The sequence below is a fragment of the Zingiber officinale genome, chromosome 2A, assembly GCF_018446385.1.
Source record: "Zingiber officinale cultivar Zhangliang chromosome 2A, Zo_v1.1, whole genome shotgun sequence".
Lineage (NCBI taxonomy): Eukaryota > Viridiplantae > Streptophyta > Magnoliopsida > Zingiberales > Zingiberaceae > Zingiber > Zingiber officinale.
In genome coordinates, this window is record NC_055988.1 from 143,255,271 (window position 1) to 143,268,079 (window position 12,809).

Sequence of the window (12,809 nt, forward strand, 5' to 3'; positions counted from 1 at the left end):
CTACTGTTCCTTCAAATGGGGAACGCGTCCTCACCAAATCACTTTCCTCCAGTGACTTTCCTTAACTTACCGCTTTGTCAGACATCTGATCAGCCCGTCAACATGTCTGGACTTCATGGTAACTATTCGGTTGGCCTGTTGACTAAGATGGGCTTCGTACCAACTATCTAGTCAGTCCGTTGACCTAGCTAGATTTTTTGCCAGATATTTGGTCAGCCCGTTGACCTATCTTGACTTCTCTTGCACACTTAGTTAAATCATTAGATCATATTAAACCTAACTTAACTTACTTTGTCATTTATTAAAACCTGAGTTAGACCGTTAGTGCAACTTGCACCAACAATTTCTCTCTTTTTGATACAATGACAACCTGGGTTAAGTTAGGAAAAACATGGTTTTTAAGTTAGTCTTGTTTTGATGTTATGTTTGGTATTTTGCTAACTTAATCCACCTAACCCTCCCCCTTTGGCATTCATCAAAAAATAGGAATAGATAATATATGGGAAAAAATTTGCTAAGTAACCAAAAAAACTTTGACAATAGAAAATTTTCAGGATTACTTGGGGGAGTTAAAAACAGCTTAGAAAATAAGTTAATTAACTTGAAGAGAATCTTTAAGACATCTTGTAAAGTGATTTTTAAAAGTAAAAACTTTATGTCAGGATTTTCAAAAATAAAGTGATTTTGAAATTGTTTTCCAAATCTACACAGTTTTCAAAAATAGTAATTCTAACTTCTTTAGTTCTGTATTAATTGATTTAATGAACCAGATTATTTAAATATATATTTAACCTATAAAATTTTGATATGTTGAACTCAACTAAGGGGTTATGTGGCATATAAGAGATCAAATATAACTCAAGTGTGAGATTGAAGGATTAAGTCCACATGGATGATCTTAATCAGATTAAGTCTACATATGTGGGCTTAATCTCTATAAGATAGATTTACACTTGATTAATACACACAACTAATTGTCATTAAGGAACTAAACCTAAATTAAGTGATCTAATACTTTTAGCATGAAGGGGGTTTAGATTATTGGATGTGGATTCAATGTGTAGATTCGTTAATCCGATTCATTAACATTAATTATTTGTTAAGGATGTATAAGCTTTTATGTTGATGGTTCGTATAGGATGAACTTTATATAAGGGAAGAAACTCCTAATTAGGACACAATTTTAAACCTTGACATTCAAGAGAGAGCTTATTTTTCCTCCTCTCTTCTCTATTGAGAAGGACTATAGATTATCGTTCATTCATGTAGAAGATCATTCCGCGTTTACAAGAACTCCTGCGATAAGTAAGATCAATGGTTAATGCGATGGATTATTCGGTTTTCTATCCAATCTAACCTTATGGATGATGATAACTAGATCCTTGATGCATCCTATAGTTTGATTTGATGTATATAGCTAACAACAACAAACCAAGATGATTATTTATATGAAATTCAATCAAATAGAAAAGGTTCGCTCATAGAGGTCTTTCATGTTCAAATTCACTTCAATGAAATTATTTGTCTATGCGGACATTTAAATCTCTAAATTTAATTTCACAAACCAGATAAACATATTGATATCATAATTCCATCAAATTTTAAATATCATAGTTTGGATGCTTAATATGTTTTTCTTATGGACAAGTTCTTGAAAACTTTTAATTATATCATATTAGATATATAGTTCCAAGTTAAAATGAACTATTAGGGTCTTAATGATCTTAAATGAGTTCTTAAAAGACACATAAGTTGTACTATAATAATCCACTTCCTCTCTCTAAATAAAATTTGGTCAAATATTAATTTTAGTTTTGAAATTCCTTTTGATCTTATAAACTCATTTGTTGTTAGGGGCAGTGAGCTCTAGCCCAGTTATTTTTTTTTATTACATATGTAAATTTTTTTTACTTAAATCACTAAAGTCAATTACCCAAAACTCAACACATGTCATTAAGTTCAAGCTAGGCCTGACCCGGGCCGGATCATCGACCCCTGGCCCATAACCGTTCAGGCCCAAATTAAAAGATTTGATTATTTTATATAGATATGTTGACACTGGATTTGGATTCGAATACAAATCTGCTGGATTAGAATTAAATATCTTAACCAATTAGACTATCACTGTTATTATTTTTATAAGTCACTTAATTATATAATAATTAATTAATTAATATTTCCTTTTGCTATACCATCATTAATAATTGAAGAAAAATAGAAGAGAGGCTTATTCAACAACGGCTCCATTTTTATATCCTCCTCCATCCGTCCTTAATTATAGGTTTGTCATTTTTGAAAGGTTCCATCAATTCTCAAGCACTATTATATCTTCCTCCATTTTTATTTATTTATTTATAAAATAACGATACGAAAAAAAAATCTAAAGAAAAAATTTATAGTATCTGATTTTATATATACATCCGGAACTTTTTCTAATTTTTTTTTAAAACATATTATTTCTATTTTTTATTTTTAAGTATTTATTGCCTTTTTTTTTTCCTCCTAACATGTAGCACAGGTTGGACCAAACTTAATCCATTCCTAAATTATATATATCTAAAAAAAATAAATTACGATGAACTTGTCTCCACATTAACCTATTTCACACCTAGACAAGGGAAGGGGAGGGAAAATATAATTGGAAGAGGTAAATATTTATTATTTAATGAGACATGAAAAAACAAGCAATTGAAAGAAGGAAAATGAGGTGGCACATTCTATTTGGTGCTGCGAGGCTGACATTCGAACATCACGTGAAGGCCAAGAAATTGCCACGCCTATAAATACTGTTCATTAACACCGGCCAGAGAAATCACAACGGAGGAAAAAGGGGAAAGAGAAAACAGCCGGATGACGGAGAAGTCGACCGAAGAGGTCATCGAGGCGGCCTCCGGCGCTCACTTCCGCAGCTTCCGCCTGGACTCCCTCTGCCTGTCTTCCTCCACCCCGTCATCGCCTTCGTCCGCTGAGGCATCGCTCCTCCGATCTCCCGAATGCCCCGCCGCCGACGTGGTTTCCCTGAAGCAGCCCTTTTTCATCGGTGACCTTTTAAAATGATAACCCAAGGCGCCTATTGTCTAGATCGGTTAAATAGTTCTTGTATGATTAGCGTTAAGTTTGCTTCTTCGTTTAGGGGTCTGCGGGGGTACGGCTTCGGGGAAGACCACGGTCTGCGACAGGATCATACAGCAGCTACACGATCAACGCGTCGTTCTAGTGAATCAGGTAAAGAAAATGTATTTTATTTTATTTTTGTCATCAACACGTGTTTCATCACTTTGTTGTTTCGGTGAAATCCAAATAATGCTCTTTCTTTTGTGTTTGTGTGTGAGAGAGAGTCTGCTGGACGTGCATTATATGAAACACGTGGGCACAGATAGTTGCGGAAGCCGCATTTGGGGAACCGTAATGACGACGTGATTCGACTATAAATTAGGGCTTGCATTTTTTGAGACGTTAATATATTTGCTTCAGTCTTTTATTGGATTTCATCTATGTGAGGGTGAGAGGATGCATACATTCTGGAGCATTTATTCTTGCTTCAGTGTTCATAAATTTTTGTTCCCTTGACTGTGTATTCTCCCAACTTACTGCAAACTTGAGGTATGATGAAGTTATCCTATCCTAATCGGTATGATGAAGTTATCCTATCCTAATCGGTATGATGAAGTTATCCTATCCTAATCGCGACGTGTTCAAGCTTTGCCATCTTCTGTGATGAGAAATAGTTAATGATTTTGAGAATCATCACATTGTCTGATTGGTTGAGATTACAATAAGTGCCTTCTTGTTCTCTTGATTTAGGTGGATATTTTATTTTGTCTCAGTCTGTATCAGTAGGCAAGATGGATATATTCATGTTTATCATCAGACTATATATATATATCTTAAGTAGAAGGGCTGGAATTTATAATTAGTACAGAATTGACTTTTGACTGCTTAAAGATTAATAGCCTGTTAGAGATGGTACAGAATTGCCATACAAAGATTGAACGGTAGCTTACAGTGTTGCTAGCACTTGCTCTGCCCATTTCCTGAAAAGCTTTACTCCAAAAAGAACAAAAAAATTTATCCAAATGTGAATTTTCATTCTTCACCATAGCCTCCTAGAGATGGTTTCCCACAATCAAATTGTAAAGAGCTTCCTCTAGGCATCACGATGCTAATAAAGCTGAACCAGCATTCATGGCCTACACATTGTCCTTTTTTCTAGAGGGAATTAACTATCGATAATGTGAAGAGGAGCCTTGGTGCAATTGTAAAGTTGCAATTGTGTGATCTTGTGGTCACGGGTTCAAGTTACGAAAACTATCTCTTGTAATGCAGGATAAGGCTGCGTACAATAGACTCACTGGTCCAACCCTTCCCCGGGATCCTGTATTGGCGGAAAGTTTGTGCACCAGTCTCCCTTTTAATTAACTATGGATAATGTGCAAGGTTGTATTGCAGTTGAATATTAACGCATCTTTCCTACTTTCTTCTTTGAGTTTGTATGAACTTTGTTATGTTGAAAGCCAAATTTGCTTCTTGTGCATGATGGATCCTCATTGTCTATTAGAAGATACATGATCTAGCAAGGCACATCTGAACTTGGTCATTTTAATCGTTGCCTTCCTTGTTAGCTAAATCTATGATTCTTATTACTTAGGATTCATTTTATTGTGGGCTAACTGCTGAAGAATCTAAGCATGTCCAGGACTACAATTTTGATCATCCTGGTAATTATTTTATTATCTTGTGTTACTCATCACTTACTAATTGTATTGAACTTTATAGATAGCACTAAGCATAGGTAAATGTTTCTACCTATAGGAATTTATGATTTCTTCATAGTAACTTCTAATACCTTTTCATTATATTTTGGTAGATGCCTTCGATACTGAACAACTTTTAGAGTGCATGAAAAAGCTAAAAAGTGGCTATTCTGTCAATGTTCCCATTTACGATTTTAAGAAGCACCAGCGTTGCCCTGAAAACTTCAGAAAGGTATCTATAGATTAGACTAGAATGCTTGTTATTGCTATTCAAATATTATGCTTGTTCCAAAATAAAGTATTTTGAAGTTTGCTGTTGCTTAATTATCTTAATATTCTTAATGGAAATCTTAAATGCAGCCTCATACTGGATATGTGTTATATAGTAGTCGACTCCTACCACTGCCATGCATTTTGTACAAACCTTTTCAAGCCCCAGATCCATATATCTTGGGTTCTTGAACCCCTGATATGTTATTTGGTTTAATTAGATTTAAATGATTACTCATAAATTCCTTTTTGTACATCCTTTTTTCCTTCTGTTTCTGTAAATATGTATCATGATTACATAAATTCCAACTTAAATTCTTAGGATATTATCATTTAAATGAGTCAGTTTAAGCATTCATTGTTTCTTTAATATTCATTGGCTTGGAATATCTAGATATTCAGACTCAATCATTGTTTCTCAGGTAAATGCATCAGATGTCATTATTTTGGAGGGTATCCTTGTTTTTCATGATTCTCGAGTTCGTGACTTGATGAACATGAAGATATTTGTTGACACAGGTAGATAATTTGTTTTCTGCATTTTCATATATGCTTGAAACTGCTTCTAAACACAAGAACCCGATCCAAAGTTCTGGTTTTCAGCTATTTGTTATATGTTTATTTTCTCGTTTCATGGAGCCACAATTCATGTGGCATGACAAACGGCCTTAATCAATTTAGATTTATTGAACACAGTTCTATTTGAAGTTTTTTATATGGGTTTTCATCACAATTAACATATTTTAGAGGAATTAGAACTCTCAGAGTTCATTATTCTTATAAAACGATTAAAAGCTTTATGGATTCTTTAGAGGTCCATGGATCTTTCTAGTACAATTTACCCATTTTTTGTTATTGTTGAAGATATTATTTTGTCATTTTCTTTTTTTTGCATTTAGTAGAATATCACTGCATATACAATGAATATGCTTTCCCATTGGAAATATGTTTATTAAAAGTTGAGGTGTCTCAATCAAATCACTTGTTCATCATGGATAAGTGTATTGTTTTTATAGTATGAGAGACTTGCAGGGTAGAGAAGCAATAGGGAAAAAGAGTAGAAGCAAGTAGAAATATAAGGAGAGCAAAAACAATTCCTAGACATTCTAATAAAACAGCCTTTTTCACTTATGGCATTATGTTAGCCTTTTTCACTTATGACATTATGTTACTATTCCTAGAGTTTTTAAATAACCAGACATCATTAGTTTGACTTTGGACTTTCATTTTTTTTAATATAATCAGCTACTGAAGGAATTTAAACTGTTGGTAGCCTATGGACCAGAATCTCGACCTTCTTGTATCAGCGACTTCAGTATCTTCTCGTTCATGAATGGTATACTGCAATATCCAAGCATGCGAGCTTCCTTCTGTTGTGCAGAATGCTTAGTGAGAGTCCTAGAAACTTTGAAAAAACATCCAGACAAGTCCACACTTTATTCCTATTGGCTAGCCTAACTAGTCAGTATACAGGATTGGGCTATGCAGTCTTAATCCACAGGTGCAAAGATCTATTCCTTTCCAGTTGTGTCTAGAAGAAATCTTTGGAAGTTTTTGTATACCTTGAACTAAGGTTTCAGCTTCAATTATGGATTGGAGATCCCTTATTAGTTATACCTGGAATTGTTGAAAGGAACTAAGAAGTTATATTGAAAATGGCCCTTAGTTGTCTAGAGTTTAGCATTACTATATAATGTCTCCTACTTATAGTTCAATGAATATCAATGTCCAACAAACTAGGCGAATTTTGATGTGGATCTGTACACTTACCTGCCATTATTTTATTTTGATACCTAAGTTTTACTTCTCTTATCTTCAATGGATTGTTTAGATCCTGATATAAGGCTTGCTAGAAGAATAAAGCGTGATACTATTGAGAGAGGCAGAGATGTTAACTCAGTTCTTGAACAGGTGCTTCCTTTTATTTGGGATTTAACTTTTTTACTTGGAAATTTACATTTTATCTTCTTTGCTTCTTCTCATGACACCCATAGTCTACTTCTTTGCTTCCAACATGCATTCTGGGCTAATTCCTGAAGCATCATTTATTTAATGGTACAGTATAAATTATTTGAAACATTGCAATGGACTGAAATATTTATGTTGATTTTTTACTAGCATATGATTATCAAACTCAATGATGCAGGGGTTACCTATCCTTTTTGAAAATCAGATATTCAAATTATTATTTGCTAGATGTTCTCTTTTGTTTTAGCTAAATAGAATGATTCCGTTGACATCTTTCTAATTGTTTTAAAAGGCAGTGGCCTAGAGGTTTCGGCAAGGCACCACTTCACCTAACTACTAGGTGGTCCCTCTTTGGCAATCCTTTTAAGTGGCCCAAGCGGTCCACAAGAAAAAAAACCGCCTAAAGAATTTTTTTTGTAAATTGCTAACTCATTTGATATTAGAAAGCAACTTTAATTCTTCTTATTAACCCATTTTACACCACTTTGTTTGTATGGGCCTCCCACTTTGTACTTTCACCTTTCCTTTTTAACTCGTTGTTGGTGATTTGTATTGAATTTTGACCCTCTTTTCTTTTATCTCTCCTTAGGTGTGCTCTCCCTCTTCTCTTATCTTCTTTTCTCATGTATTACTAATTTTTTATCATTTAATCTTAGCATGTGTAGTATATTTTTAGATTTTGTGATTGATTTTTTTTAGTTGCCATGAGAAATATGAAATAGTTTGTTGTTATTATGAGATTACTGATTATTTATCAATTACAACTTGATTATTTGTAATTGTAAATTTATTTTGATTGATACAATTATATATATATATATATATATATATATATATATATATATATATATTAATGTTAATTAATTTAATATATTAATTTTAATTTTAATATTATTTTAAGGTCAACCTCTTAGGTGCTCACCTATCACTTGAAAATTGCCTTTTAATACTTTTCTACTTCATATTGTTTCATATCGTGCATGTTGAGATTAGACCATCCTACTAAACTAGTAGTTAAATCTTGACAATAGTTCCTGTTAATTACACATGGAATTCAAAATATCACTTAGACAGTATGGGGTATATGCAGTGGAAAACAAGTTTCTATTCTTATCTCACCCTTGTGTGAGGTCTTCCCTTTCCAAATAATAATTTTGGTCAGAAGAACTTCTCCAGATGTTTACATGCATGAGCTTAGTTTAGTATAGTTTTCATTATTGGAAAAGATTTTGAAGAGATTTTCTTTCTTGACTTTTCTATATCAAGGGTTAATTAAAGTTATTATCTGCATTATTTCATGACTTCTAGTTAAAAATTTGATATATTTTCATATGAATAGATATGATCATTTTCTTGATTGGGTCATTCTATTAAACTCGTTTTGTTACTTAAAATGCAATACCACTGTTTTAAAAAAAAGTTATACTATGAGAGAAAATTCATAAACGTATGATATAAACTTAAATGTATGTGCAAAGATGCTAAAAACCAATCATATACCACTGAAATAACACATATTAAATTTTGTTTATGTGAATTTTATTTTATCTTTGAATTAATTCAAAATTTTATATTAGATCTTTGTGTATGTGCTCCTCTCTCTCTCTATATATATACATATACTAGAATTGCTCGAGTCCAAAATATTCTTCAAGCACTATTAGTTGGTTAAAAAATATATTGTTATTATTGCTAAAGATATATTCTAATAATTTATCTTTCAATAAGTTGGAATACTTTTTTCTCATAAAAGATTTATATTCTGAAATATTCTAGAAAATCAATTTTATAAATATTTATATCAATACTTTTATTTCAAGATGATGATAATTTTGTTATGTAGTACTATAATGTAGTTCTTGACTACTAAATTAACTCATTCCTTGTTAAATTAATAATTACATGGATGAGTGGCATCGAAATATTTTCCATTTTCATTTACTTATTTAGCGACCTATGCTTAAAATACAAGCTTGAATTGGAGTATGGTAATTGGATTGCCTTTTTTCAGTCTATCAAATATATGTGTTTATTCCATTATAATGTTTTTTCAGAAGCTTTATTACTAGAATTAGAACCTGAAAATTAAAGAATTAAATTTATTTATGACTATTTGTTCATGGATTTAACACTACTGTGAGCCTTTTCTACTCTGGTAAAATGTTGTGGACTTTGCTTTAATAATCCATTTATGATCTAAATAGGCAAATGTTCATTGATTTGCAGTACGGGAAGTTTGTCAAGCCTTCTTTTGATGATTTTATTCTTCCATCGAAGAAGTATGCTGATGTCATCATACCACGTGGAGGTGATAACATTGTTGCAATAGATCTCATTGTACAACATATCCGAACGAAGCTTGGTCAACATGACTTGTGCAAAATCTATTCTAATGTATTTGTTATTCAGTCAACATTCCAGGTAACACTTCTAAAGATTGCACAATTGTTATATTCAGCCAGATGCACTTATCCATTTCAAATCCTGTTATGTTAAGAAAATGAGCTCCTAGTCTAATACTAATCTTAACAGATACGAGGAATGCATACACTTATTCGTGATAGGGACATAGCAACACCGGATTTTGTCTTCTATTCAGATAGGCTCATAAGACTGGTATTCTGAACTTGTTTTCTATTTTCCTTAAAGCTATGGATTGTCACAGTTGAAATGCCAATTTTTCCTATTATAGAAGTAATATCTTCTCTTTTTTGTAACGCAAAGTATTATTCCAGGTTGTGGAGCATGGCCTCGGTCATTTACCATTTGCTGAGAAGCAGGTGCTCACGCCAACAGGTGGCTTATTGCTTTACAAGTTATCTGTGTTGAAAATTATAGTATGTTATTTGCCACTGACAATTTAGTTCATTCCTAATGGGATAAAATCATTTAATTAAATAAACCCTACATGCTATGCAATGCAATAAGAAGTCTTAAAAAGAGGATTTATAGAAGTAGGGGATACCATTTTTATAAGGGTAATGGCACACGGGAACTTATAAGATTTTATTCAAGGAAAGAGAGGTGTATGCTTATTTTAAGCTTATCAGGCTTGCATTTTATCCACTTTCCTACTATTCTTCCATATATTGTTCATGTTTGTTTCCATGTCGCGACTGCATTTCATGTCTTGTTTCCTTTGATCCTAATTTTATTTGACTATTTTGGATTTGATACTGATGATTGCTACTAGAAAGTTTTGGATTAAGAGATTTAGCTGGACATCTTATTCCATGCTTGATTTATGGCACTATTAAAGAGCCTTATTTTCATAGGTCCATAGTGCATCCTTAGCCAGAGAGGATTCCTTGGCTTGGTTTGCAGCTGCAAGTTGTTTACGGTGGGAGATAAATAGAGAATGTTCAGATGCCAAACAGGGTCCTTGCAAAAGGATTATAGTTTCGTGACTTTGGTCGGTACATGTACAGTAGTAACGTTGTCTGGGAGATCAACATCTTGATTGGATGAGTAATCTAAATGCAGTGTGATGATAATGCAATACCCAGTTGGAATGCTTCACTCTGGGTGGAGATTAAGATAAAAAAATTCACACGGAATGCTTTTTTGGGTTGGAGAATAAGACAAAAATTCAAGTTTTGTTGAGATACACGAATCACTAAATGCATTATGATGATAATGCAATACCCAGTTGAGATGCTTTACTGTGGGTGGAGATTAAGATAAAATACGACACTGAAACCAGGAGTTAATTGAAGATACACAAGCTGACCTACTTTTAAATGGCTATTTTGTTATTGATTATAAGTTTGTGTGAACTCATGATTTTGGGCCCTTTTTTGGTATAGGATCTACATACACAGGTGTCAACTTCTGCAAGAAACTTTGTGGGGTGTCTATTGTTCGAAGGTGAGATCTGATTCAGGTATTGCTTATTTTTTAAGAATGCAGATTCTTAAATCTATGCAAAAATAAGTAGAATCTTTATATGTTACTTCAGCAAAGATTCCATTTCTTAATTTCATTATCAGAAGGCCAATCTGATAACCTATAATTTCTACTTTGTTTGAGTTTCCATGTTCCCTTGTCATTTTTCCATCCATTGTCATTATGGCTGATTTACTATCTTTGATTCATGTCTTAACCTACATCCCTGTTTTGGTTCAGTTTATAATCATACTTATAAAAAGGCTGAAATTTAAGAAAAATGCAGGGTGTAGTTTCAACAAAAATGATATCCAGAATGAATACCTTCTGTGTATTGAGCTTCAACTTTCTTGGTTTGTTGCAGTGGTGAAAGCATGGAGAACGCACTGCGGGCATGTTGTAAAGGAATAAAGATTGGTAAAATTCTCATCCATCGTGACGGAGACAACGGAAAGCAGGTAGGAATTCAAAGATTTGATTCTTAGTCATGGTTGGTCACCAACATATTGATATATTTTTCTTCCTTCAGCTCATATATGAGAAACTTCCAAAGGACATTCATGAGCGTCATGTGCTACTTTTAGATCCTGTTCTTGCTACAGGTCAGTATAATGTGTTCATGCACACTTCACCTTCTCTGTAGAAAATTTTTTGCAAAATTTCACAATATCTAGTTGACTTTTCCCATGAAAGATCAATAATTTATATTTCTCTTAATGTTTTCGTATACAGTGAAACCAAAAATGACTAATTTTGAAGGATGTGTTGGTTTGAGGAATGTAACTTTCCTTGCAAAACCACATTAGTATGCATGCTGATTGCCATTTACTAGAATGTAGGAAATATAAGAAGACACATTTGCTGTTCTACTTTTAGAGTTTGTACTGTTCCATTTTTCATAGTATTTACTTTTCCATAATGTAAGTTAAATCCTCAGGTAATTCCGCAAACGAAGCCATAGAACTCCTCTTACAGAAAGGAGTTCCCGAGAAGCGAATAATTTTTCTTAACCTGATATCAGTGAGATCTTAAACTTTTGTGTTCTTTTAGGCGTGGATTCTATCTTACTGGATTCTGTCCACGCAGGCACCTGAGGGAATTCGCTGCGTATGCAAACGATTCCCGTCGTTGAAGATTGTCACCTCTGAGATCGATGCTTCGCTTAATGAAGACTATCGAGTTATCCCAGGGTTGGGCGAGTTTGGCGATCGCTATTTTGGCACTGATAGATGAGCACGTTAATTTATTATTCTTGCTTCATTTTGATCTAAGTGCATAGAATGTTTTTTTGATGAGCTAGCTATATTCGTTATTCAAAGTAAAAAAAAAAATAATATGACATGAATTCATACAATAATTTTTTGGAATTCAATTGCTTTTTTTAGCATTTCTTTTGATTCTTATTTGAGTTGCTATCCATCGAATCTCTCGAATGGGTAGTGTCTGTATGGTGTAGATCTTCTGTAGAACGAGGTATTCACACAGAAAGTTTGATCTTCTTTTATTTATTTTGATTAAACTTACTCAATTTGATCAGTTAACTTTGTAATGTCATGGCATTTTTTTGAGCATAACTTCCCCCATGGCTTGACCATTTTGCACTAATGGCTAGTAGTCATCTGTGATTTACCTCCTCCGTGTTGATCTAGGGACGGGGCGCTGGGGACGAGCGAATCGTCTTTTTGTCGCATGTTTGATTTAATCATGTTTTTATTCTAATGAAATAGTTATTTCATCCAACCTTTTATATATATATATAGATCCTGCCTAGAAATCGAGTAGATGGCCACCGGAAAGCGATGCTGAGGTGGCTCTTCGTCTTCACTGATGCTCTCGCGCTCCTGCAACCACAAGTCGTTAGTGCTAAGCCGGGAGGGAGTTCCCGGCGACAGTCCTCCGATGCTCAAGTCACACACCGGCACATGAGGAGAA

General features: G+C 33.6%; 1 protein-coding gene across 1 annotated transcript; it reads left to right on the forward strand.

The window, feature by feature from the left end:
- The first annotated feature begins 2,760 nt into the window (after window positions 1-2,760).
- LOC122042495 (uridine kinase-like protein 1, chloroplastic) lies at window positions 2,761-12,381 on the forward strand. The gene is made up of 14 exons (XM_042602646.1): window positions 2,761-3,040; window positions 3,134-3,225; window positions 4,649-4,718; window positions 4,868-4,986; window positions 5,447-5,543; window positions 6,856-6,935; window positions 9,219-9,413; window positions 9,525-9,608; window positions 9,728-9,788; window positions 10,799-10,859; window positions 11,242-11,335; window positions 11,407-11,479; window positions 11,815-11,897; window positions 11,964-12,381. Exons 1-14 carry the CDS (start codon window positions 2,851-2,853, stop codon window positions 12,108-12,110), a joined length of 1,446 nt encoding a protein of 481 aa, XP_042458580.1. The 5' UTR covers window positions 2,761-2,850; the 3' UTR covers window positions 12,111-12,381.
- Window positions 12,382-12,809: the final 428 nt, after the last annotated feature.

Excerpts from the sequence above, each read along its gene's own strand:
- LOC122042495 (XM_042602646.1), top strand. The coding sequence starts at position 2,851 with ATGACGGAGAAGTCGACCGAAGAGGTCATCGAGGCGGCCTCCGGCGCT. Across the intron at positions 4,987-5,446 it reads GCCCTGAAAACTTCAGAAAG|GTAAATGCATCAGATGTCAT; the intron begins GTATCTATAGAT and ends ATTGTTTCTCAG. Across the intron at positions 11,336-11,406 it reads ACGGAGACAACGGAAAGCAG|CTCATATATGAGAAACTTCC; the intron begins GTAGGAATTCAA and ends TTCTTCCTTCAG.